Source organism: Balearica regulorum, chromosome 2 (assembly GCF_011004875.1).
Source record: "Balearica regulorum gibbericeps isolate bBalReg1 chromosome 2, bBalReg1.pri, whole genome shotgun sequence".
NCBI classification, from domain to species: Eukaryota; Metazoa; Chordata; class Aves; order Gruiformes; family Gruidae; genus Balearica; species Balearica regulorum.
The window spans coordinates 61814873-61841562 of NC_046185.1; the positions used below are offsets into that span (position 1 = coordinate 61814873).

The window sequence follows — 26690 nt, forward strand, 5'->3', positions numbered from 1 at the left end:
TTTTTTTTTTTTTCTTTTTTTTTCCCTCGGGTTCTCTCTATTGCATTTTTCTCTCTTTCACATTTTTTCCTAAAGAAATCTGGACCACTTTAAGTGTATGTGTACACACACACATGTACAGGCATGTGCTGAATTTAGGTTAATTTAAACTCATAAATTTTGTTTCTATATCTGGTTTTTCATCTAGTTGATGTATTTTTCTGATGAGCATCAAGAATCTCATAGGTAATATGGTTCTAGTAATGCTTCCTTCAGAATATCTGAAATGCCTTTAATATATATGTTTGTATTTAAGAACAGCATCAAAATGCCAGTTTTGATATTTTTGGATTGGGATGAGGATTATTTTTAAAGACACTGAGGCATATTTACACTCTTAAAAATCAATGGGGGTACAGTCTTGTTAAGTATTATTTTTATGGTGGGTTTGTGTTTGTTGTTTTAATCCCTTTTAAAATCAAAACAAAGCAAAAAAAAAAAAAAAAAAAAATTAGGCTGTGGTTGTGCTTGTATATGTGCACGCATGCGCTTGTACCCCTTGCTGTTGTCCACAGCCAGCTATGGGGCAGAGCCCCCAGCCCCCAGCCAAGTCCTGTGCCTGTGTCTGGCTTCCTCACCTTTGGGATCAAGTGAAAAGAGCCAGGAATGGGGAGTGCAAAGATGATAATGTCCCTTCTCCTTTCCTGGCTAATGTCATTTCTTTTTTTCTGATGATAGCTCTTGATAGTTCAGCACATACCCAGCATCTGAGAGGTCCTTAAAACCTGCATCATGAGGTGCCTCTCAACCGTGATTTTTTTTTTTCCCCTGTGAGTGGTAGAATGGAAGTAAGCCAGCCTTTCTCGCCTAATTTTGACTGAAGGCTTCCCCACGGTGTCAAGATCTGTCTAAAGAGAGCTATAGCCTAAGTTGAAAGCTTTCACAGTTTGAAAGGCATAGGAAGGGAAGTTAAACCCAGGGCTCGGCCACTGGCGTAATGTACAGCATAGATACAACCAGAATAATTTACATGCATTGAAAGCCTATGGTTACTTGTGTCCTCTAACACTCCTGACCCAGTCTGTCAATGCGGTGAGAGATTTAGTAGTTAGGGTTATACCTAGCAGCTTAGCAGGAAGAATTATATACCCATCACTTACTACATTCAGCAAAGTTATATTTTGTATATTTTGTAAGCATGTCTTTGCCTGTAATATGTTTGCAAATGTAGTCTGTGTTAATAAACACTTGTTTTTAATTGAACTTAGCTAACATGATAAGTTTGGGAATTATTACAGGTCAGCCAATTTAAATAAACCAAGAGGAAAATTTAAAGGAAGTTTTGGAAAAGTACGTTTCTCCTTTTCTTTTAACTTGAAGACCAATAACATATTCCTTTTAATTAACCAATACCTTTGGGCTGAAACCAGAAAAGGTCTGGGCATAATCATGTACTTTGAGAATATTAAAAGTGAAAACTCTTAAAAATAGAAAGAGTTTCTCACTGTCTGGTATATTTTAGTAGCCTCATAAGGCTATTAAAACTCATGTAATGATCTAATTCATTTACACATTCATTGTGAAGTATTGTCTTATTACTCTACTTGGATAATTGAACTACAGTAATGAAATGCCCTATTTTGTTTCTCAGGCATAAGCACAGTGCTACTGTTTGCATACCTAGTAACTCTAGCAGGAAGTTTGATATTGAAAGTATCTTTTTTTATTATTATTTATTTTTATTTTATTGTAGCTGAAATTTGGAAAGATAATTGGGGAACCTATTTTATATCCGTTGTGAATCATCTTCTTTCTCTGCCATCTCTCTAGCGTGGTGTTATTTTTCAAGTGTGAACCTGGGTTTCAAATTAGAGTGTTCTTTTAGTATTAAGGCATTAGTTATTTCAAATTTTATCAACATTCATTTTTACAGAACGCTGGGTTTTTTTCACCTTTTTTTTAATGCTATACTAACACACTAGTCTGGTATTCAGTTTGCACATCAAAATGAAAGGTCAGACTGGAAAACATATGTCAAAGGTTCTTTAGGATAGCGAGGATATGGGTTTGAGGACAACTGGGATTTTTATATTACAAATGACTGTCTATAAAAATACCCTTTGAAGTGTGAAGTAATTTCTTTTTCAGCATGTATGTAAAAATCCTAATTAAAATGTTTGTTAAGGGAAGAGGTCCACATACACATGAACTGATCAGATATTAACTATTGCTTTAAAATGCCAGGCTACCAGCCAAAACCAGAATAATCCCAACAGGCTGGTTGATTTTATGGATTAGGCAGCAGTTCAATTCTGGCTGTATTACAGCAGCGCCGTTTGAGGGAAAGTAAAGTGACTTGGCTCAGCAAAAGCTCTACTTCTTTGCCTATTAAAGGTAGCTGGTATGACTTAATATGTTTATTCTGCCCTAGTAGGTTTGATTTACAAACACTGTGAAGCAATATAGCATTTAAAATGTCATAACAAAGGCTAATCAAGTAAGTTTGGTTTCCATCTTTAATTTTTTTTTTATTTCATTGAGACAAAGTAAAGAGTTTGTAACTGCTTATCTGGTAAGTGGCCAGTTGGAATACAGTGTGAATCTGGGTACCGGGGTGGTAGCACACGTGAAAGTCAGCAATAGTGACCCTTAGCAATACTTTGCAATACTTAGCAATAGTGCAGACTTAGAGAAAAGAGAGAGTTGAGGTAAAAATTTTGAGAAATTAAAATACAGTTATTTTATATTCAGTCTAAATTTACATAATGTCATCTACATTGTCCAAAAATGTTGAAAAATTTAAACTTTTTCATATTTTTAAAATCTCAATTTTATCTAGAGGGCAAGAAGAAATTATTCAATATCCCTCTGCTATCAGACCTACACGTATTTCTTCCCATCAGACTTCACTTTCTTGCCCTGACATTACTGGCTTATACTTAGCCTGGTGTATTTTTAATATATACATTCATTCTGTCCATTTTTTTGTTTGGTTTTTTTTTTTTTTTCCTCTACGTATTCAGTTAACAGATAAGATTCTTACTGCTGTTATAGGTGTGGTTTCCATTTATTGCTTACAGGAATGAACATTTACTTGGTAGCAGTTTCTTAAACCCTTATTCCTCTGAAATAGCAGCTGGAGACCTGCCCCAGAGGTGTAATGTGAAGGTTGATATGCCACTCCTTGGCAAAATTCCTGGAGAGTGTTGTTACCATAACAACTCTTTTTCTTCCAAGGATAAATCTGCATGCAGAGATGGGGAAAACTCTTCTGTTTTCTTTTTGAATTGGTTTTGCTTTTATATGATCCATTCTTTCACTTTTCTGATCTTGGGATTTCTTCTCTCCCTTCTTATGTTCCTCTTGTGTTTTAAGTTTTGCTATTCTTTCATGAAATAGGTTTTTCATTTTTTTGTGCCTCTTAGTACTTTTTTACCTCAGGTCTTGATACTCAGTCTCTTGCATCCCCTGGTCCTATTGTTGATTGTCATGTGCTGTTCTTATGCAGAGTATGCTGAAGTCAGGAAAATGTGTTTCATCTTAAATACGCTGAATACCTAATCCCAGATGGGTGCGCCCAAACCCGTAAAGGTCCAAATAGACTTACAGATCTCTTAGCATCCCTTTCTTAGACTCAGATGTGAACGGACCTCAGGAGATCTCTTGTCCGACTCGTGCTCACAGTAGAGCCAGATCTGAGGTCAGACGTGGCTGCTTAGGGCTTTGTCCACTTGGGTCCTGAAAACCTCCACAGACGGAGACCACACAGCCTCTCTGGGAAGCCTGTGCCACTGCCAGGCTGTCTTCATGGTGAAAACATTACTTCTCATATGCAGCCTGAACATCTCTTGTCTCAGTTTATGCCCATTGTCCCTCTTCCTCTCAACAGACACAGCTGTGAAGAGCCTGGCTCTGTCTCCTTGATGGTCTCCCTGTAGGCACTGGGGGGGTGCTGTTAGGTGACCCCAAAGCCACCCCTGCTGCAGGCTGGAGCAGCCACCATCCCTTAACCTCTCCCCACAGGGCAGGTGGTCCAGCTCGGGCTGTCTTGGGGGTCCTCTGCTGAACTCGCTCTGGTTTATCAATTGCATTGGGATCCCGACACTGGACACTGTATTGTAGATGTGATCTAATGAGTGCTTAGTAGAGAAGAAAAGTCAATTCCCTGGATGTACTGGCTGTGCCTCTGTTAATGCAGCCATTTCCCCAGTCTCAAAGGTCTTTATGCTTTTCAGGCAGCGCATTGCTTCTTTTTAACAGCCAAAATCACGTCCAGCTCTGTCTGAAGCTGTAACAAAACTTCAACTCTGTGGCAATTGGATTTAACCATGCAAAAGGGGCCGCTAACCGCAGATGGGATGACTGAAAACTGAGCTGAAGGGAGATGTTTTGTCTCTTTGCGATACTCCTCTCTGTAGTCCTTTCAACAGCAATGGGCCAGCATCTCCTTTTCTCCTTTTGCAGACTGGCAGCAGCATTCAGAGTGATGTTAGCGTACTGGTGCCTCCTTTGCCCTCTCTTGCTCTCATAGTTAACATAGCTCTTGCGTCTGGTATCGCTCTCTTACAGTTGTCATGCTGTTTCTGGTTTGAGGTAGTTCTCTACTGTCTGGGCATCACTGACTAGAGCCCCTGCTCTTTGCCGCTGTGTTGGCTTTTGCTCCGTCACATTACTGCTTGCGTGGTATTACACAACAGATGGTAGTATGTGGGCCATTATTAAGAAATAAGAGGATGAACAATTACATTTTGTATCTCTCCTGCTTCTATTTTTGCTAGATAGAAATTAAGTGACAGGAAGGTAGTGCGCAATGCAAAACAGAAATCCATTTATGTAAATTCAGACCTTTTCCTCTGCCCAAGCAATTTCCAGGACTCTGCACAGTGGAAATAACATTCAGTAGATGGAACTGCAGAATCATTTCCCTCCCAATTTCATATGGGAGGCATGCATTTGAGATTTTATGCATGATTTTTGTGTTTTCCATCTTTTCTGGGCCTCCTTTCCTATTTACTGTGGAATTATATTTTTTTGTGGTGATGTAGATGTAATATGTGATTTGGAAGTAATATTTCTATGATTATGGAAGAGTTACTTGATCTATTTAAATGTACAATTTGAGCACCAGAGCCCTAGATGTGTTATACACATACAGTCTTTACATGTCCACGTAACACAGAAGTGGGTAGTGCAGATCATAGATGTTCAACTCCCTTACTAAAACAGATTTTTAGTACAAAAAGCAAACAAATAAATGTCCACTGTAGGTCAGTGATGAAATATGATGGATTCAAGAGAAAGGGTATTAAATTGTTCCTAAAATCCTTCCTCTTTGAGAGAACTAAATGTAGTTCCAAGGAAAGTAATCAGAAAAATGTCAAATTATGTCGACCATTAAGAAGCAACAAATCTCAGTTAATCTGAACCTTTATTTAAATTAAGCATATTTTGTAATTTAATAGCCTTTAACATCTAAGAATGTAATTACGATGCCAAAAAGAAAAGAAAAAAACAACCCCCCCAAACATTTTAAAGGTTAGGTATCCTATTTAAGTTGCATTGACAGGGGCTGTTTTGTCATACCAAATATTTTGCTGACATAGTGGAAGTGTGCTCTTGTAATTATTTCCTGTAATTTACTTGAATAACAAATGCAGTCTCAAAAAGAAGACTACAGGTCGCTATAATACGGGTCACAGACTCCCAGACAGAAAAAATGTGGGTGTTTTTCCCATGTATAGATAAACTCTTGACATGGATGAGTTGTTACAGCCAGCACACAGACTGTGAGAGTGGTAGAGTTCTGAAATGTCACGTCAAGAGAGATAAGGGCTAAAGCGCTTTTAGAGAGACCAGAAGTTTGTTACTAGCAATCGATTATCTGACCTCTTCTGGCTAGCCAGAGGTAACTGTCTACTTCAGTGAATGGAGCTACTGTTCAAAGTTTCTGTGTAACAATCCTGAATAATTTCCTTGATCATTAGCCTATGCCTGTGTATCTTGCTTGGATTTAGGCTATTGCTACCTGCCACTGTGAACTATCTTATATTAATAATTTTCCTGCACTTGAATTATTTACTAGGAATCTATGGCATGACTTTACTGAAATCAGACAGCAGGTGATTTAGCTAGGGAGAAGTAGGGTTAGACGTCTGAAATCTATCAGGATGTTTTTCAGTTCTTTTCCAAGTCTGTTGGCACAGAAATGTATGAAAATTCATATAGACGAATCCTTTAGTTTTTGTTGTAACTCAATCCCCTGACATCAGGGAATGCTTGGGCATTCTAACAGAGAGTAAGGAATGGAAGCGATTTGGTATTAGCATAAAATTTAGGATCTTCATGTAGAAAGGTGACTTCAAGTTCCTGTGAACCTCTCAGAGTACAATTATCAAAAGACATAGGACAGGGAAAATCTTCGAGGAAACTAAGATTTTATTTTTTTTCTAAGTGACGGCATAAGCTCTGTTCTTACTCTGATCCTCTTATCTTTTTGACCATATATCATGAGATTTGTTAACTGTTGGTTCCTTCAGATGAGTCCTTTCCAACTTTTCCTCTTGCTCTTAACATTGATGCCTTGTTCTATATTTTATTTATTTCTTTTCTTGGGGGGAGAGGGGGAGAAGATAGAAACTTTTTTAATACAGTCATAATACAGAGCAGCAGGCAGGGGTTTTTTTGCCTTTTTATTTTTTCCTTTTTTTCTTTTTAATTTTATTATTCCTATATAACATTTACTTGAAGGAAGCAAGTAGAAGCTCTGAAAGTGGTGTCCTTTTTAGATGAGATGTTATACCACACAAAATAAGTTTAAGTTTTGGGCTTCTCTGCAGACCAAGATAAAGAAAAACAATGAGGATGAGAGGAAGTGTATTGCATTACTTGAAGCAGTATTTGGATAATTCTGAAATGTTCTAGGTATATGAGCAATGGTGGCAGAAAACTAACTATAGGCTCTTTTGCATTCTTGCTCGGTGCTTCACGTTCCTCTGTGAAGAAGTTTTGCATTTTGGTGAACAATCTGAGACTCGTCTAAAAAAATTGTGTGCAGATCAAGTGCATTTCTTTTCAGCTATGCTGATGTGGAATCTTTGAGGTGATTCAAATTCCTGACTGTGAGAAGCAGCAAGTTACAGAAACTAACACTGATGGGTAGCCTTTAGACCCTGGTGCAAGCCTAGCCTAGTTTAATTTTACAGGAGTGAGATGCTGCCTTTACCAATCCTAGAAATTCTCCTACCTCATAGCCCTTCAGGGTTATGTCCTTTCATCAAATATTAACCAGAAATAAAGGAGTTGGATGTCACTGATATAGCTATATCAACACCCCCCGCCCAGAAAGAAGAAAACTTTTATCTATGAAAAAAAGTGGAATAAAGAAAAGCTTGTCAAAGAAAAGTTTGTTACGTATAAGTTAAGTAACTATTCCACATCTTTTCTTCAACCAGTGTTCATTGTCATTCTAGAAACAAGAAATATGGTTTTAGAGGCTGATACAGGAAAAGATCAAGAAACCAAGTAAAAAAAAAGCAATGAAATGTGTATGTGGGCTGCTGAGTGATGGACATATGAGGCAGGAATTATTGATGAGGAATAGAAGAACTGAGAAATGGGCCAGGTGCTAAGAGTCCCTAATGTACCACACTGAGCACCATATGGAGTACTGTACTTAATGATAGCGCCAGTGTCTAGTAGCGAAAAAAACCTGTTAACATACTAACGTTAGTGAAAAGTTGTAAACTACATAATCATAGTTTAATACAAAAGGCTCCATTTAGCCTACCAGAAGAAATCGTAAAGGATAAGGGTAGGCAAGAAATCTATTTGCAAGATTTCTCACTGAACAGGTAATATTAGGAATTCTATTTGTTGTTTAAGTTCATTCTGTTCTAGAGGGATACAAATGGGGGGAAACAGGAAAAGTGATTTTCTAAGTTTTTGTTGGTTTGGGTTGTTTTTAATATTACCAAAGTTTTAGGCAAAGTATAATCCCACAATGGGAATATTACCATATTTTTTGTGGAAAATCTAGGTAAGACTCTTATATGTGTAACAGCACATAAATTTTTCCCTTTATTCTTTTCTTCTTACTGGTTCAAGGTTACCAATGGTCTAGGTAGTTCCAGAATATTATTTTGTTGTCATGAAGAACAGCAGTGTTTTCAATGAACTAGACTGTATTTTGTTAACACGTCTGTTATAATACCACAGGGAGCAAATTTTGCTGCAGCATTCCTTGCTTAAAAAAGTAGATTTGCCTAATGCACTACTCATAAAAAGGGGCTTTTTTGTTTTTGATAAATTTTCAATTTGATTAGTCTTTTAAAACCTTCTTAAAATTTGCAAAGAGATGGTTTAAATTATTTCAAAAAAAGTTATAACATTTTTAGGATTTTTTTGTCATTTCAGTAGCTTTGATACTTTTTCTCCTATAAAAGGTTTGTTTATTTATTTATTTACTTATTTAATAAGGTAATAGATAAAAATTCAAACCACGCTTTTAAAAATCACTGAGATAAAGGAGTCTGGTTGCCAAGGCAAAGTACATTTTTCCCTCATACAAAATAATATAAACTCTCAGGTGTTTATTTTTTAATTGCAAATGTTCAGCAAGTAGAGGAATGACTCATGCTTCAATGGCATTAAATGCAGAATTCGGAATTTGATTAACTTCAGTTCTCTCCAGCAGTGGGAGGATAGACTTTCACAGTACTATTACTCTTGCCTCTATGTTTCTACTCTGATTGTGGAGGGAAACATACAGTACAATTTCAAAAGATGAACATGGAAGCAAAAATTGATATCCCTATTTGATATTAAAAATTACATATTCAATAGAAATACTGAGGGGCTTATTTGATAATACGGCCTCTCTTGTTGTTATCATCAGCTCGGGTTTCTGAGATGTTCGCTGGTGGGGGGGTTCTGTCAACCTGTTCACTTGCCCAGCAGATAAAACTAGAACTGCTTCTCCAACTTGTATACGGTTTGGTGTACACGAGCCAGCAGCGTGCTCTTGCCTCAAAGCTAACAATATCCTGGGCTGCATTAGGAGGAGTGTTGCCAGCAGGTCGAGAGAGGTGATCCTTCCCCTCTAGTCAGCACCCGTGTGGCCATAACCTGGAGCGCTGGGTCCAGTTCTGGGCTCCCAGTACAGGAGAGACATGGACGTACTGGAGAGAGTTCAGTGAATGGTCACAGAGATGATGAGAGGACTAGAAGATCTCTCCTATGAGGAAAGGCTGAGCCAACTGGGACAGTTTAGCCTGGAGCTGAGAAGGCTCATTCACTGTATACTCATCAGTGAGTATATTCTCTGCACCTGAAGGGTTTAGAGAAGACAGAGCCAGGCTCTTTCCAGTGGTGGCCCGTGACAGGACCAGAGGCAACGGGCACAACCTGACACACAGGAGGTTCCTTCTCAACATCAGGAAACACTTTTTTTACTGTGAGGGTGACCAAGCACTGGCACAGTTGCCCAGAGAAGCTGTGGAGTCACCCACCTTGGAAATATTAAAAAATGATCTGGACATGGTCCCAGGTATGTTCTAGGTGACCCTACTTGAGCAGGGGGGATTGGACCAGATGACCTCCAGAGATCCCTTCCAACCTCAACCATTCTGTGATGCTGTGAAATTTGCTTCTTCCTCAGATACAATGATGGGACTGAGTGCTAAAGCTCAGTTATTTTTTTTCTCTTTTCTTTTTTTTTTTTTTGGTTAGTTTGCCCAGTAAAATTAGTTATTTTTCCTAACTAACATGTATATAAATTCCTTTTATCCTCAGAATGACTAAACCAGTATTATTTCCAGGAAAACCTTCAGTTCTTGTAAAACAAAGAATTTCAAGGTGAAAGATAAGATTTATTTTTTTTAAATTGTCGTCTTTTATTTTTTTTAAACTAGCAGAAGTATTTTGGCTACCCATGTTAAACCATTAAAGCATTTGACCAGAAAAGAGATATTTCACAATATCTCATGATAGTTTGAAATATGTCCATTTTTGTGGAATGATGTATACAAGAGGAATGTGACGTCTGTGTGAAACTATGAATGGCTCATAAAAACTTGCTTTAAGAAAAGAAAGTAAAAGTCAGGGAGTTTGGAAGAGGCAATTCATGTAACTCTTTGCCGGTCACATTGGAGTTATAAGAAGTTCTGTTCTGTCTGAGGAGGCAGCGTGATTCCAGAGACGAAAGTTGAAATGTGTTAGCACACCCACCCCACCCACCCCCCATTTTCCCCTGCATGGAGACTGTTTTTCTTCACTTGCCTTGCATTTTGTTTAACCAAATCTCTCGTATGGATACCAAAAAGCAGCACGCCAGAATTTGGTGGTGTTTTCATTGTCTCTTTCAGACATTAAATTGCCACCAGCAAATAAAATTCTATTGTTTGTTCATTTTGTGCTGACAATATTCCTAAGTGTGTGAATGATCTTGCATAAAAAAAATGTTCTGTCAATACATTAAATAAAACAGGCAACAAGAGAACCCATAAAATCATCTTTATAGATGGCTAGGTGTAGATCCCCAGTTGTCTATAGTTATGTTTTGAACAAAAATTACTGTGAAAGTTATATAGTTTTGATGCCAGGAATGTAAGTTTTTTGGATCTATTATCATACTTATAAGCATTGCAGGATCTTTCAGTAATCTATAACGCCCAAATGCTAAAGCAAGGAATAGATCTCTACTGGGTGAGAGAGACTAGAAGAAGGCTTAATATGCCCTGTTGTCACTATTCAAAGCACTTCTATTTCCTTTACTACTGTTGCAGAAACAGAAATGTCCCCTCTTTAACATAACAAGATTTAAGGGTTTTTTTCCTGTGTGGTGTGCACAGTCACACATGCACACACGTGTAAAAATATCACTTTCATTTGCTTGTGTTAGAATCACTGGGGTGATTCCTTCCTTCGTATGATTATTTTCCCTTTAATATTGCACTGTCAGTTATCTTTTTAAATCTTGAGAGGAAATCTATGCTCATCTTTAAATTATTTTTAAAAACACAAATTCTTACCTTAGACCGTATCTAGAGTACTGCACCCAGCTTTGACCCACCCATTACAGCAAACATACTGACAGACTGGAGTGAGTTTTACTGAAGGCTGTTAAGACAGAGCCCAGAGCAGGCTTCAGTTCTGGGCTCAGGTCTGTCATCAGCACCTAAACATTCCACTTCACGCTTTGTCTCCGTTTCCTTCCCTGGCTTCCCGATGGCTCTCACTGCTCATCTGCTCTCAATCTTTTTTGCAATGTCTTTGCCCCAACGTGTTTCATTTTTTTACTGCACTGTATAAAATCTCTGCCTCTGAAAAAAACATTCTTTCCAGCATATGAAAAGGAATGTTAGAGCTGTACACAAGGAACATAAGAATTACAAAACAGAGCAAAAAAAAACCCCACCCACACTCAGTCCATTTTCTCCCTCATCATAGATGGCCAAACTCATATGGATGACATTTTTCAGAAATTAATTCTCCCTGAGGCAGATTTCCTGCCTGGAAAAGCTAACTATAAACAGATAAAGTTTGCCCAGAGTTCCAAGAAACTGAGAAAAAGATTTTATAATGTGAAGTCTTAAGCAGCTTCATATAGGCTGTGCTACCAGCTCTGGTTGCAATAATGTATTTTTCTTCCGTTTGTGTTAATTGTGGTTATCTACTTGCATCAAAGGAAAATGGAAATAGATTTAATTGTTTATGCTGTAAATTTGCTACAAGAGTATTTTTTTGTCGATAAGCTTTTCTAATATTTGGAAAATAAAATAAAATTCCGAGTTCTTGTGAGCATGGCAATTACACTTTAAAGACAGATGAGGATCTATCCTTACAAATGAGAGGCACTAATTGGCATGATAATTCAGTTACTTTCCTTAACTAATAAGACACCGCTGTTCCTCCATTAGGCTATGTATTTGATGTAGATTCTGAAGCTGATCAAAGTTGTACAAATAGAAAAATTGAAAAATATAGAACAATCACAAGGCTATCTTGATGTCATTGTAATAGCTATGTCTCCAAGGAGAGCTTCATTAGAGAAGTAGACCGTGCACTTTTCGATATGTTACATTTTATTTTTTTTTATTTATGTGTTTTTGTCAATTAAAAAACCTATAAGTGTAAATAGCCTTGGGGGGGGAAAATGGATTATAGTAAAAATTGAGTAGTTATGGTTAATATTTCTATTAGTACTATTTATACACTGGCCTAAAATACTTTTCTTCATTTTAAGGTAACAGAGCTGCACAATATCAAAAACATAACTAGATTGCCTCGAGAGACAAAGAAGCATGCAGTGGCAATTATCTTTCATGATGAGACGTCAAAGACATTTGCGTGTGAGTCAGGTAAGCAATTGGTAGTGCATCTCTAGCTTGAAGAAATCAAGTTACACATCAAAGTCTTGCTCAGATGAATTAACTTAAAACACCAGATAGAAATCCTTAGCTTAAAGGAATTTGTTGTAAACAAGAATTTTGGATTTTGGGGTTTAGTTTTTTGGGGGTTTGGTAGGGGTTTTTTTTTATATAGTTTGGGAGGTATTGGGGGTGTTACAGAGCTCTTTCTTCCATTAATTATCTTTGATGGCATGCAGATGGTCTAAAGACTGGAGATTTTCAGCTAAACTTATAAAACTGAGTTAAAAATACCTATGGGATATTATTAAGTCAAGATGTGAAACATTCCTTTTTTTACTATGTTTTGCTATAGGCACTTACTAAACTAATAATTATCATGCCATTGCAAATAAGAGGTAAATACCAGCTAAAACCTCGGGATATTGTAGAGCCTGGATGTCAAGCAGTCTGTGATTTGAACAGCTACATGGTAGAACGAATGAGTTAAGTTGAGAACAGACTTGGGCATCAGGGTACATAATGACAGGTAGTTACTTGTGAGACGCTGAACATGCGCTATTAAAGTGCACTGTTTTCTTGTTTGAAAATGTGATTGTACATGTCTGTGTCCTAGGGTAAATTTTACCTGAAAAAAATGTATTTAAAAACTATGAGAAGTTTTTTAATGATAAAGTTTCTATTTGTTTAGTGACCTATTTGAAACTGTGCATTTTAAAATTATATTTTAATATTATCATATAATCATTGCATGGTGTACTATCTAAGTTAAATACAGTGAAACAAAATTCAAGAAACCTGTGGAGGAGGTAGGTTAAAAGAGGGTAAGGTCACGAATTATGTGAATTTTGGATCAAGTATTGCAAACATTGATATATACATCCTGTCACGAAAGACAGATTGACGGAGTTTTGCTTGTTTATTAATTTAAATTTAAAAACACATACATAGAAAATCTGTGGCTTTCTAGGATCAGTTTAACAGATTAGGTAAGTAGTTCACATTAAAGATTTTAATGTGTAGAATTCATAATGACTGTATAATATAATTAATAATCAAACAAACACATTTGAATTATATTTCCACAGCACTGAAATCAGTTCTGCAGAAACTTTTCCATTTGCCTACACATGCATTGCCCTTGTTCTCTAATGAAAAGAACTTACTCCTTTCCTAAAATTACTGTGATGCAGGTAAATTTGAAAAGAGTGACAGCAAATCATAACTGCAGGATTATTTCACCAAAGAAGAGGGGCAAACCTAAGAAAGTTCAGCGCATCTGTCCCACTCATTCCTTTCCTTCTGTAACAAACACGATGCAACTCCTTAACCTTGAACCCAGTTGTGTATACAAGATGCAAGCACCCTAAGGTGCTAACAAGATGCCAGTATGAGATGCCCTGCCTTAAGGTGATGCTCTATGCAAAGGTGTGTTTTGAGTGGATGGAGCCTTGGGTGAAATGATAAACCAGTGGGGACCTTGTGGGCAGAGATCAAAGGACAGACCAGCACAGGTGATATTGTAGTAGGTATCTGTTATAGACCTTCTCATCAACAAAAGAAAGCAGATGAAGCATTCTTAAAGCAAGTATAAATGGTTAAAAAGCTATTACTGTTGTCTTTAACTAATCAAGGAGAAAGCAAAGTTTTTGAGATATAAAGTGACCTTATCACAAGAACAGACATAGAATATATGCTCAGTATCAGTCTATGTTGTTATGGCCATTCAAATAGCAGGAGCAACACAGGCTGAAAATTTAGAGGAAAATTTCTGGGAGTTAAAGCAGTGAGCTTCCACACAGCCTCACAGAAATCCTTCCCCATTCTCACGTGGTTTTTTTCTGCACTCCACGGTGTATTATCAAGGAAATGGAGAAATTCTTTTAACTCTGGATGCTAGCTACTGGGTTTGAGGTTCTGTCTTTCCCTAATACCTTTTTTAAAAAAAATTGTTGGGATGGGGTTTTTTTTGTTTGTTTTGTTGTTGGTGGTGGGTTTTTTTCAGATAAGTGTTCTGTTATTTTTTTGTGTAGATATAGCTATGCTCAGACACATGTACCTATTGAGAAGCAATTCTTCCTTCAAGCCTCATGTCCTTACTGTGGCAGTAACCCAAGTGTCTGCACTGAGACAGGCATTCTGAAATGCCCCGTAAACTCTCTAAAGTTATAGGTATGATGCAGTAAATGCAGGACCAGCAAGAAAATGTAACCGGTGGACATGAATACTGATTAAAGCTAGAAGTTCATGGTGCTATTATGGAAATTGCTACCATGATGGGGATTGTGCCTGAATAATAGCTAGCTTTCAAGGAATGAAGTTTCTTGGTTGCAGGAGGTCAGTGACAGACCATATGGGATTTTAATTTTTCCTTTAGTGATGCCAGCAAAATATTAAGAGATACAAGTCCCTGGCTCTTTTAGGCTCTGTGGACCCACCAGCAGAGGTTTGTGTAAAATTTATTTTGATTTCTAAATGACAGAATATGAGGAAAATTGATGAACTTGTAAACCTTTTGATAAAATCAAATGGGGGGTTGCAGATAATATGGATCCAGAGATAAGAGGGGCAAAATAAATTAGGACTGAAATGTGATTTCAGTAATTTGAGTATAGAATGTGATGTAACATGAGGAAAAGAAAAGGGGAAAATCACAGAGAAATCTTAAAAACGCAACTGTGAAACAAATGCAGGCATACCGCAAGATACTGATACTTGTCTGGCTTCTCTTTAGTACAATGCCTCATTCTGTATAGAATTAGATAAATTGAAGAGGTTTATTTCTTTTATGCATGAGCTGCAGTTCTAGAGTTATTGCAATCAAGAAACATCTTCATTATTTTTAAGAGGTTATACTCTGGCATTTCCTTAAAACTTCCACTATTCAAGTCCTGGGGAAAATAGAATTGGAGTATTGCAAAAAGTCAATCAGCTACCGTATTTGAAACTTCTGGTTTAGGGGTTTATCCATCTTTACACTACAATGATATAGCTTAAATGATATTAATATTCTTGTGGTTGTTTTGCCTCAATCCACCATTTTGATTTCTTAAATGTCTTGCTGCTGTGATGGTTACCTTGATACCTCTTTTATACATCTGTAACATAAACAGTCTTTTTCTTCTATATTCTTATGCTTTCAATTTTCTGAGTGCAGCCAAACTGTGATAGATAAGTCTTGTTATAACTGCAAAAAGAAAGTTTTACTTTCTTGAAAATGAGAGACTGTTGATGTCAAGCAGCAGTGTGTTCAGCGATGCATTTTTTTTAGTTCTGTGCGTATTTTTAACTTTTAAACCTGTTTTTACCATTTGTTGGTATTGCTTTCTTCAAAAAAATTACATCATTGCTATCATTTAAAAAAGGCACAAATTCAGTTAATTTTTGTACTGAAAAAGCTTTTGGGCTATTGCCAGATTACTACTGATTATGAGCTGGGCTTTCTCCTTGATATTTTTCACAAGCAAAAAATATTCTACGCTTGAAGAGTTTGACAGATGTCAGTGAAATATTAGATGTAATTAATTCATATCACTGTATTCTTTGACAGCTAAGAAGCCTGGAGGTTTTGGATTAAAATTACAGAGAAACATTGAGGCTTCGAGATGAAGCATCAGTGATCATACCTGCTGTTATTACTAACAATACAAATGGCTACATAAGCTTTAAAACCAACCAGATTAAAGTTCCCATTTTCACTGTTAGTTTTGTGAGTTTGAAGCTCCGGGATCATGGAGGTGGTGGAAGTGAAGAACAGATTCCCAAATACAATTTTGGTACTGGAAAGAGGAATACAAAGTGCACCTTTTGCATGCAGAAAAATAATCCTATATAGGTGAAAATATTCTGGAAGATGGTATATTCCTGTTAAAGTGGCAGGGATTGTTATATGAAAATTTATGACCCTGCTTTTTTTACTTGCTGTTTGTGCTTTTTTTTTATGTACTGAAGGGTCTTTACTTATTTCTCTGTAAAGCATATGGTTCTTTGGAGGTCAGATGCATGTTCTTACTTCCACACGTGCTACAATATTTTGAGATCTAAAAAAAAGAGTGAAAAGACAGGCATTGCATGAAGTTAAACATGTTGCTCTGGATTCTTACATTCTCCCTTTTTGATCATATTTGAAACATTGTCCACTTTCAGGGCGAAGTTCAGTCTGAGTCATAGTTATAAAGGTTATATTCTAAGATTAATATTTAGGATGCGGATTCTTTTGTTCTGCACCAATAGTTCCGTTTTCGTTAATAATGACTTTTATGTCCTAATTTTTTCATGTTTGCCTAAAAATATGCATCTTTATTCTGACTTTAACATTTATAAATTAGAAATATTTGGATTTTTGCTCTCAGTTCTCATAGTTGATTGCCTTTCTGTTGGTCCTCTTTTTTCTGTGGTTATCTGTCTGAACTACATATTGCTGCAATTTTCTGGCACACATTGGTAATAGGTACAACTAGCAAATGGAAGGAATGCAGAAAATATTACCCCATCTTCAGGACGTGGCCATTGATGGAACATTATTACTTTCCAGCCTTTTCAGCCCCTTTTAGGTTGTTAATTGAGTGCAAACTTCGTTCTAAAATTAATTAGCATTTAAAAGAAAATATCTTGGGAAGACAAACTTGGATGTTCTTTTAGCAGAATTGTCAGCTAAATTTGAAAACAGTAGACATGCGAAGTGGGCATCATCCCTTCAGTGCTTCCCTCATGCAGATCCCCGAGCTGAGAGCGCTGCTCCGCTCTCAGTCTGTCGGGCAAATGGGGGACAGCAAGGAAACAAGGTTAACTTCCAGCCTAGCAGGAGCACAAATGGGGGGCTCTGATGAAATGAGTAGGAAAGCTGTAAGATTTCTAACTGCGGAAACTGGAAAAGGTAAACTTTCTCTGGGACTGTAATATGGGAAACCCTTCGTTTAAGGCTTTGGAGATGAAAACATTTGGAGGCTGAAAAACTTTCTTTCTGTCCCTAAAGTTTCATTACATAGTTGTAAGGTATGTAAGGTATCACATATTGCAGGTACGATAAGCATTCAGTAGCCCTTGCTGTTCACTTACTATAAGCTTGTCTGGACACTCTTTAGTAATGTTTAACACAGTGGATCCAGGTAAGTAGAAAAGTTCTGTATTATTCTTTCTTCCAAGACAAATATATTGAAGTGGACACTGTAAGTACTTTCCTTATCACAGATTTACACAAAGGGATTGAAATTTATATGAAATGTAAACTGTTCCCATAGGAACAAAAGTCAAGCAAGATAGCTAAGATAATAATGAATCATCCATTTTAGAGTGTGTGTAAGGACTCCTCGAGAGTGAAAGAGTAGAAAAAAGTCTTCTTGCAGAAGCTGAGCAACTTCAGAAGAGAATCACAAGAAAGCAAGCAGATTTCGGCTTTATCTGGTAGATGGTGCAAGGTCAGCTGAATTTTCATTTTTGAGAGACTAGGATAAATATGTGAATCTCAAAACCTCTACCCTAGAGGTTCAACATACATTTACCTTTCCCAGTAAGCACTGGCTGTTTACCTTAAACTGAAATTTGAAATTATTAATACTTTCTGTATCTATATATAACAAGATTTGTCCCTGATCCCATTTTGAGATTCTAATGGATTTGATAAATATACTGTGTCATGAATAACTGCAAGTCCTATGAAACAAAGATATGGAGATACTGTTTTATCCTTTGTATAATTCATGGCATAAATGAATTTCAATGACAGTTAGAATAATTTTTAATCATAAGTGTGAAAGTCCAAGTCTCCTTCTCATCATATAAACACATTTTATTAGAAGGTAAGGCAATAAGACACTACCTATTTTAACATGCCTTCATGCTATGTATCCCATGGTGTCCCTACACCTTGCTTTTAAAAATTGTGGCCTGTTCTACACAGCCAAAAAAGCGTTCACACACAATAATAAATGTATTACTGAAACCTGTCTGAGAACCTTGATTAGTTTTCTGCATAAAATTTCCTCACATTTTGAGTTGTTATTAGCAGTTTTCCGAAGAGGGAATGAAAACACAGCTTCGTTAACTGTAATGGCAGATGAATGTAACAAAGCCTGGAAAAGAATCTCAGATACAGGACTTCTCTCCATAGTAAACATCTACTATAGATATACGTATCAATATTGAATCTGCTTTCACTAAAATATCCATGTGTGAGGTTGTAGTATGGATTTGCAATTGCTATTACCAGTAAGAAACATGAAATACTGAAAAATATGCAAAATAGAGAAAAGTTTCTCTTTCTTCCTCTTCATCCACTTGTTTCTGATCTAGCTAGATGCTTGTATTCTGTGGCTATACCTTGGCATTCATCAGAGAAATTGCACAGCTGGCTTTCCACATTACGTGAGAATAGTTGAACTATGTTCTGAAGCAGGTTTAAATCCATGTTTTCTTCCTCCTGAAAAAAACCTGCTCATTCAAATTGCTGCATATTTTGTATAATGTAGAAGCTAAAACCACTCCAGGATTGTTTTTTAACGAGTGCTTACATGTGGGAATCATGTTATGAAACAACAAAGCTCAAAAAGGTTGAGCTCAAAAAGGGTGAAGGTTGCAAGCACATTTAATGTTTTCATTTTAAAAGTACCTTTTAAAAATCTATGTTAATAATGTGGTGTTTGCAGAACAGATCATGGTAAGTGTTTGTCACTGAATACTAAGCAATTTCTTAATGGCTTTACACAATATAAAAGATTATATTTGGGATTTTTTTGAAGACTTTGTAACATTGTTGTTATACTTAAGGTTGTTTTTTCCTCATGCTGTTCAGGTTCTTAGGCATATTACCTTGGTTTTATTCTGATGATCGTAGAACTGAATTCTTAATAACCACTGCATTTGAAATGATGGTCTGATTGACATTTAGCCAACTGTAACCAATCGAATTTCATTATTGGAAAGTACAGAACAATACAAAGTAAGTCTTAGCAGGAAGGAAAAAGCAAAGTGAAGAAATAGTCATTGCCTATTTATATTTCTGATAGAAAATAAGGCTGGAAGTAATCTTGGGAAGCCTCCCTGTCCTAAGGACATATAAGCTATACCTATTTATAGATATATATGTGTATTATTGTATATATGGATATCATTCCTGGTAGATAATGTCTTGTCTATGTTTTTTTTAAAGTAATTAAAAGAAACAAAAATGTATCAGGAATACTAAGGCTGAAAAGAGAATGGCATAGCAGCATACAGTTGAAACTAGAACAAAAGCCCGTCCTTTCCATCTTGGTTAATCTTTCTCATGTTGCATTATGCATGTGGTAGTCTTTAATTGAATAATGTGTTATAGGGCCCTCTGCTGTGGTAGGTATTTTGGAAGAGAAGTGAATGAGACTTAGAGTTTTAAGAAGTTTTCTGTAAACCTATGAGAAATGGATTCCATTTCTTTGCTAGGCTTATACTGTCTAGCACCTAGAACTGCAAAACACAATAATGTACATTTGTATGGTTTCAAATTTGCTACTTCCTGTGTTCTGAAGATTGCAATTTAAAAATAGATTTTAAAATGTTCTTGTAAGAAGGAAATCCAAACAAGATGTTTTCCTTGGAAATTCAGGCAGGACTCCAAAGCCTGATTATTGTGGCGTAGCTATTCTTCCCCAGGCTTTTAGGCTTCTGACCACCATCAACATGATACAACTACCCTTGACGCTGAAGTCACGGATTCTTCAGCAGCCTGCCAGGCAGACAGGCAGAGAGATGAGTAGATTTCTGACAGTGCATTTAGGTCTCAATGAATCTGAATTTAGTCAGAAAAATCCCAACCAGCTCTAAGGATAACACACTTCGGAGCGAGTCATCGCTGCCTTCAGAATTATCACTTAAAACCTTGCAGAAATGTTAGCAGCATGTTAAGATGTGTCATCTGCAAGGGTTGTATTTTTCATTGCCTGATGAAGGGGAAAGTCAATAAAGAATTTTTTTTTGGTTATGTCTTCATGCCTAGATACAACCAGTCTTGGCCGCAAGCCGGCCTGCTGCAAGCCAGCTCTAGTTTGTAAGTACTGCAGCTTTAGGTTAGGAAGACATCATGTCTCTGCGAATTTCCCATGCTTCACATCTGGTTTGCAGTAGAGTCAAAATAGAAGCATGATCACCTGCTCTTACCAGCAAACATGATGCTAGAGTTGCAAGGAGGCAGGACATGTTTAATTATGGTTATCAGGATGTATTGTTAGGTAAAACAAATCTGCGCTACTTCTATTTCCAACATTCATATCTAGGACCCACAGAACATGTAGTTATGTTGTAGTGGGCTGACCTTGGCTGGCCACCAGATGCCCACCAGGCTGTTCTCTCACTCCCACTCCTCAGCAGGGCAGGGGGAGAAGATATGATGAAAAGCTCGTGGGTCAAATAAGCACAGGGAGATCACTCACCAGTTACTGAAACAGGCAAAGCAGACTTGGGGAAGATTAATTTAATTTATTGCCAATTAATAACAAAGTAGAATAGGGAGAAATAAAAAAAACCCAAAACTAAAAACACCTTCCACCCACCCCTCCCTTCTTCCCAGGCTCAACTTCACTCACAGCTCTTCTACATCCTTCCCCCAAGTGGCACACGGGGACAGGGCATGGGGGTTGCAGTCAGTTCATCACATTTTGGCTCTGCTGCTTCTTCCTCCTCATGTTCTTCCCCTGCTCCAGCACTGGCCCATCCGTGGTATACAATCCTTCACAAATTTCTCAACATGGATCCTTCCCATACTTCCCATGGGGTGCAGTCCGTCAGGAACAGACTGTTCCAGCATGCGTCCCACATGGGGTCACAGGTCCTGCTAGAAAAACTGGTCTGGCATGGGCTCCTCTGCATGGGCTGCAGCTTCTGCCAGGAGCCTGCTCCACTGTGGGCTCTCCCTGGCTGCAGCTTTATTCAGGGCACATCCACCTGCTCAGTGTGGGGTCCTCCATGGGCTGCAGTGTGTATGTCTGCTCCAACATGATTGTCCACAGACTGCAGGTCAACCTGTGTCACCATGGTCTTCTCCAAGGGCTGCAGGGGGATCTCTGCTCCAGCTCCTGGAGCACCTCCTCCCCCTCCTTCTGCTCTGGCCTTAGTGTCTGCAGGGCTGTTTCTCTCACATTTTTTGCTCACCCTTCCCTATCACACACTGCTGCTCAGCGTTTTTACTGTACCTTAAATGTGTTTTCACAGAAACGCTACCAACGTTGCTGATGGGCTCAGCTTTGGCCATCTGGAATTGGCTCTGTTCAACATTGGGGCAGCTTCTGGTGTCTTCTCACAAAAACCACCCTTGCAGCACCCCTCACTATCAAAACCTTGCCATGTAAACCAAATACATATATAAAGAAATACTGATGCCTCAAGGAACTGTTAGCAAATAAGCAAGTTTAAGATAATCCTGTGTAACTGTTTATCACTTACTTTGTGTCTCTTCTTTCATTTTTTTGTTTTTTATTATTGGGACTAGTAGTGATAAGACTCTCGTTTTTTAAACATATCTATTTACTTTATCACTCAAACTCCTAATAATTTGTCTGCTCTTCTGGAAAGTACTGGGATGTTACTGACTTGGTACGAGTATGCCAACACAGAGAAGTACATAGCTGGTGGACTTGCAGATTGTTTCCTCTTTTCCATATTTTTTTCCCAACTTAAAAACTTTCTGTAACAATAATAGAAGATACCATTATTTAACTCATACATGTTGTGTTTGGGTATATTTCTACTTGCTTTCCTTTTGGGATTGGTGTAACACCCCACCTGCCCTCCGCAAGTTTGCTAACACTGGAGTGGAAGCCAGGTATGAAGTGAGATAAAAAGGCTTCTGCTCATCTACAGGTAATGTAGGTCAGATCTCCTGGGATTTGTGAATATGTATCACATCATTGTAAAATTACGTGACTTCTGCAATTCCTGACCTCTCCTCAGGGTAGCATGCATTTAGTGACAGTACAAAAATCATGACATTAATTTATAGATTGAATTTAGAGTATTGACAGATGATGTATGGCTGGCTGAGCCTAGGGAGAGTTCAATGAATAACATGATAATTTACTGCTCCAAACCTGAAACAACCAATCTATTTTTCATTCTCTGTCACTATGCAGCTTGCATTGCATTTGGCTACTTACAGTGTGTAAGGTATATGGGACTGCTAGGAAGTTAACTGTTTCAAGCCTTTTGAAACACTTTTGTCACTGAATGAAGACAAGCTGAGAGGAATAGCATGTGTAAATGAGCACAGAAAGTTTTGTGTGCTAATAATGTGTACTTAATAATGTATTCAGCATGGGATATTTTACTTCATGTACAGTCTAGCCATGAAAATTTTGGACAAATTTGTGCACATTAGGAAAAAATATATATATATGCATTTGGTGTTCTCTGGCCATGTATCTTCATATAATTTTGAAAGGTTGCTTAAGTCCACTGCGAATACGAATGTTGCTATCACCATTCAAACCCCAATGGGCTGCTGAACAATCAGAATGGCAACTGCAGAGTGACCAGTAAAGCTTATAAATTTGGATTTCACTGCTGGCTAGCCATGAGAGCTAAAGCAATTCTTAAGACTGAACCATGTGTGAGACTACTATAGGTATATAGTGATGGGTAAAGTTTTATGGGACTTGTGACCACATGTTCTTGTAGGATTTTCTAGAGTTGTCCCAGCTTCCAAACCTGCAGAGCAAATTTACTTAATGTGTTCTCACAGCCCACTTCTTAGGTTTTTTTAATCTGTTTGGCTGTATTTCATGGGAAAACATATTGAACTATGATTTAACTTTAAGAACATGAGTAAATAAGTTTTAGGCAGAAGTAGCTCTGAATTACATTAATTCAAATGTTCGCTTTTCCTGTGTATTTGAAAAGACTACATCTATAATTTGTTATGTCCTCCAAATAAAAGTCGGAAATGTACCACTTTAGAAAAGTACAAGAAGCTTTCCAGTTAGTAATTATGGCCTCGTAACCTCTGAGAGTAGCACCCAAACCAATCTCTTGTGTTTTTACTATCTAGACAAATATCCAGTTCTTTTCTAAATTTTATATAGTACCGTGTTTGTCTCAAATATCAACTCCTTCCCAGTAGTTATGCATTGGTTTTAGCAGTAGTCTTATCAAGACTATGTTTCCTGAGAGTAGTCTAGCATTACTGAGATTGGCCCCTGGTTTGGAGATTTAACTAGAGTAGTTCATTAATCTCCAAAAATAGGATTCCAGTAAAAACATGCAACAGTTTCTTTCACATAATGGTCAAGATTCCCGGATTTCAGGTAGGTATGCAAATGAATCACAAATACACCAATTAGCAAAGATTTCAGTTTCTAAATAGCGTATTCCCAGGTGACTGATATTCCCCTGTTTACGTAAATGATAATCCTGGGGTGAAGTTCCAAGTAAGTCAGCTTTACTTCTCTTAAAGAGAGGACTTGGCCTTTTCCCTGGTAAATAAATGTTTTCCTGAATGAATTTTACTGTGTAAGTAAGTAGTGCGTCTGTCAGTTTGGGATGTTCAGCCTTAAATTCTCTGGAGATCTGACACTAAATCTTTTCTTTTTTTATTTCAAATAAGAAAATTCAGTCGAAGGCCAAGAAGCAAACTGTGCTTTAGACGTCCAAAGAAGCTTAATAAAAAAGAGGCTTTATTAGTCACAATCAGTGCTCCTCTTAATGTAGTCTTAAAGTAGCGTGGTTTTAAAAGCAGCAGCCTGAAGTACTCTGCTCTTCTTCAAATCAATATGACATTAATTGCAATTCAGTCTTTTCTATATGACGATTGCATTGAAACAGGAAAATGTGAACATATTTTTCTGTAACTGTAGTTCAGGTACATTCATACAATATTTTCATAACCTATACAGAGAAATGAACCTTTTAGCTCTAGAAAAGCTTTCTTGTTTCTAATTTGTCTCCTGAAGCATGGCTGCTTTTAGAGTTTTGTTTTAAGCAATTCCAACTGCTTCCAACTGCTGCTAAATCTGCCTTGCAAGTTAATCTGAGGTTAAAACTGAAGGTAATAAATGGAAAAAAAACAATAGAAGCGAGCTGTTGACTGCACAGGTCTTCTGTATTTGCATTTTAGTTTTTAAATAGTTAAATCTATTTTTCAATTTTAATTGGTTTTGAAACTTAGAAAATAATGTATTCATGCACAAATAAGGCAAGTAATGTGTTATTGATGGAAAATATGTTAATTTTCTCCCTCCACTGATGTAGCGACCATTGGTCTTAAAATTTTATATAAAAATATGAAAAAAATATATAATTTGGGGAATTTTTTGCATTTTTACTTCAGATTCAGTTTTTATCGATTTGCAAATGTTCCAGAAAGCAGAATAAACATCATATTAGGTTTAAATTTTGCAGGTACTTGGTGGATCAAAGTTTTTGATTGCTTCATAGTAGACAGATTACTTTTAATTAATTCAAATTGACCAATCACCTATTTAAATCCTTTTACATGCCATGGTGAAGAGAGAATCACCAATTATGTTCACAAAAGTAATGTAAATACTTCTCAACTGTGTTCCTATTTTTCTTCTAACAATGCATTCATATAGTGTCCTGGCATGTGTTAGAGGTTTAAGCTTCATATTCAGTAAAATCCCTATGACATGTACTAGTCTTCGTGTCATCGTGTGAAGATTTGAGCCTTACTTTGAAGTGAAAGCTGCATATTCATTAGAATTATGAGGAATTTTGGTCTGCTTTTAAATGATCTAAATCTAGATACATTTACTTTCTGGAAAGCCATACATTTTGAAAATCTGGGACATTTCTTAGTTTTTCCATATTTGTATCTGTATCTGGACTTAATTTTACAATTATTTTTTTGTAAATTGCAGCAGCATAAAATTACTTGCAACTCCTATTAGACTATCACTTTACTGGGTAGCATTATGGAGTGATTTGCCTGCATGTTTATGATCATGTAAGGTAAAGCTGAAAAACTGATAATATCAAGTTCCTTGTTTGTTTTCTAAACCAAGTCTTTCCTTGAAAATGCGTGTAGTTCTAAAATTAAAGTACAGGCATAATACTGTTATTTTCCTAGTAATTAATACATAAAACCTGGTCTATTATGAAGCATCATTTGTTTCTAAACTAGTCATAATTAAAAGTAATCCTGACATTACAAGAAAAAAGTAAGCCTATTGGCTAGCAGAAAAATTGAGACCAAATTAGTGAAGTGGACAAAGAAAGCAAGTCTATCAGCAAGGTGATCATTTAATCATCTTCCAAATAAGAACAATGCCAAGAATATTATTATCAATGTTTCAACAAATGGGAAATACTTTGTAAGGTGTCCCCTAAAGATAGCTCTTTGGAGTGCTGTAGGAAACTCAGTCAACTCCATTTCAAAATGGTACTTGCTCAGTGACAGCATGAATTTGTCTATATCTTTAAAGTTCTTCATTGGCCAAACATCTCAGTAGCATAGCATTTCATTTCAATTTCAAGGGGAAAAAATAAATCAATCATGTGACTGAAGTTTATATTCCATAAATAAAACATGAAGTCGATATTACAGCCAGTTTTTCTACCCAGATTGTGTTACAGATAATTTTGACTGGACCTAGCAACTGAAATAATCAAATTAGAGAATTTGCTGTGGGCGTATAAAATTGATATGACTCATAAATGTAAAATGAAAGAACATTTAAATGTGCTAATGGATAAATCTCTAGATAATTAAGCTAACCTATCTAGGAAAGACAGGTCTTTGTTAGGTGTATTCCTGTAAACATTAATCCAGTAGGAATTGCCAATCTTGCTGTGTACCTTCTGCTTTATATTCTAAACATCAGTGATCATGCTGTGGTAGGTTTCCCTGAATGTGCAAGAAAGTCAGCCTAAACTTTGCTATAGCTTACATTCACCTCACTGAAAAAATGAGAAGTGAATTAAATAAGGTGTCTGACGTTTATCTCCTCTATTCGCTGTAGTGATGGGAATTGAATTAATGCAGGAAACTGAAAAAGCCAATGTCATTTCAAAATGTTTTTGTTCAGTGACAGTGTGAATCTTTTCCAAGTGTAGTACAACATCCATGACATCTATGTGATTCAGGAAGTAGTGCTCCCAGCATATGTCACTAGGTATAGCAGTACTTCTCGTTAATGAATGCTGTCCTTCCACTCTTACTCATCAGCAATAAAGTACAAATCAGCATTACCCAGATATGTGACTTCTCTACATTATGTTTATTTAACAGCAATTCCAGTGTGTGCTGAGTATAACTAGTTTTCTTTCTATATGGCATTTCATATTGACAGTTATACATTTTGCTGAGAATGTTTGTTTATTTTTTATCTGTAGACAAAGACTGAGATGAAAATATAGATTACTGTG

The 26690-nt window shown here is 36.9% G+C and overlaps 1 protein-coding gene across 1 annotated transcript in view; it reads left to right on the plus strand.

Moving 5' to 3' along the window:
• The window catches only part of DOK6 (docking protein 6), a 254769-nt gene that overhangs the window by 110771 nt on the left and 117308 nt on the right, over positions 1-26690 (plus strand). The window contains exon 3 of the mRNA XM_075744536.1: positions 12221-12335. Within this exon, the coding sequence (XP_075600651.1) occupies positions 12221-12335 (115 nt within the window). The remainder of the gene's footprint in view (positions 1-12220; positions 12336-26690) is intronic.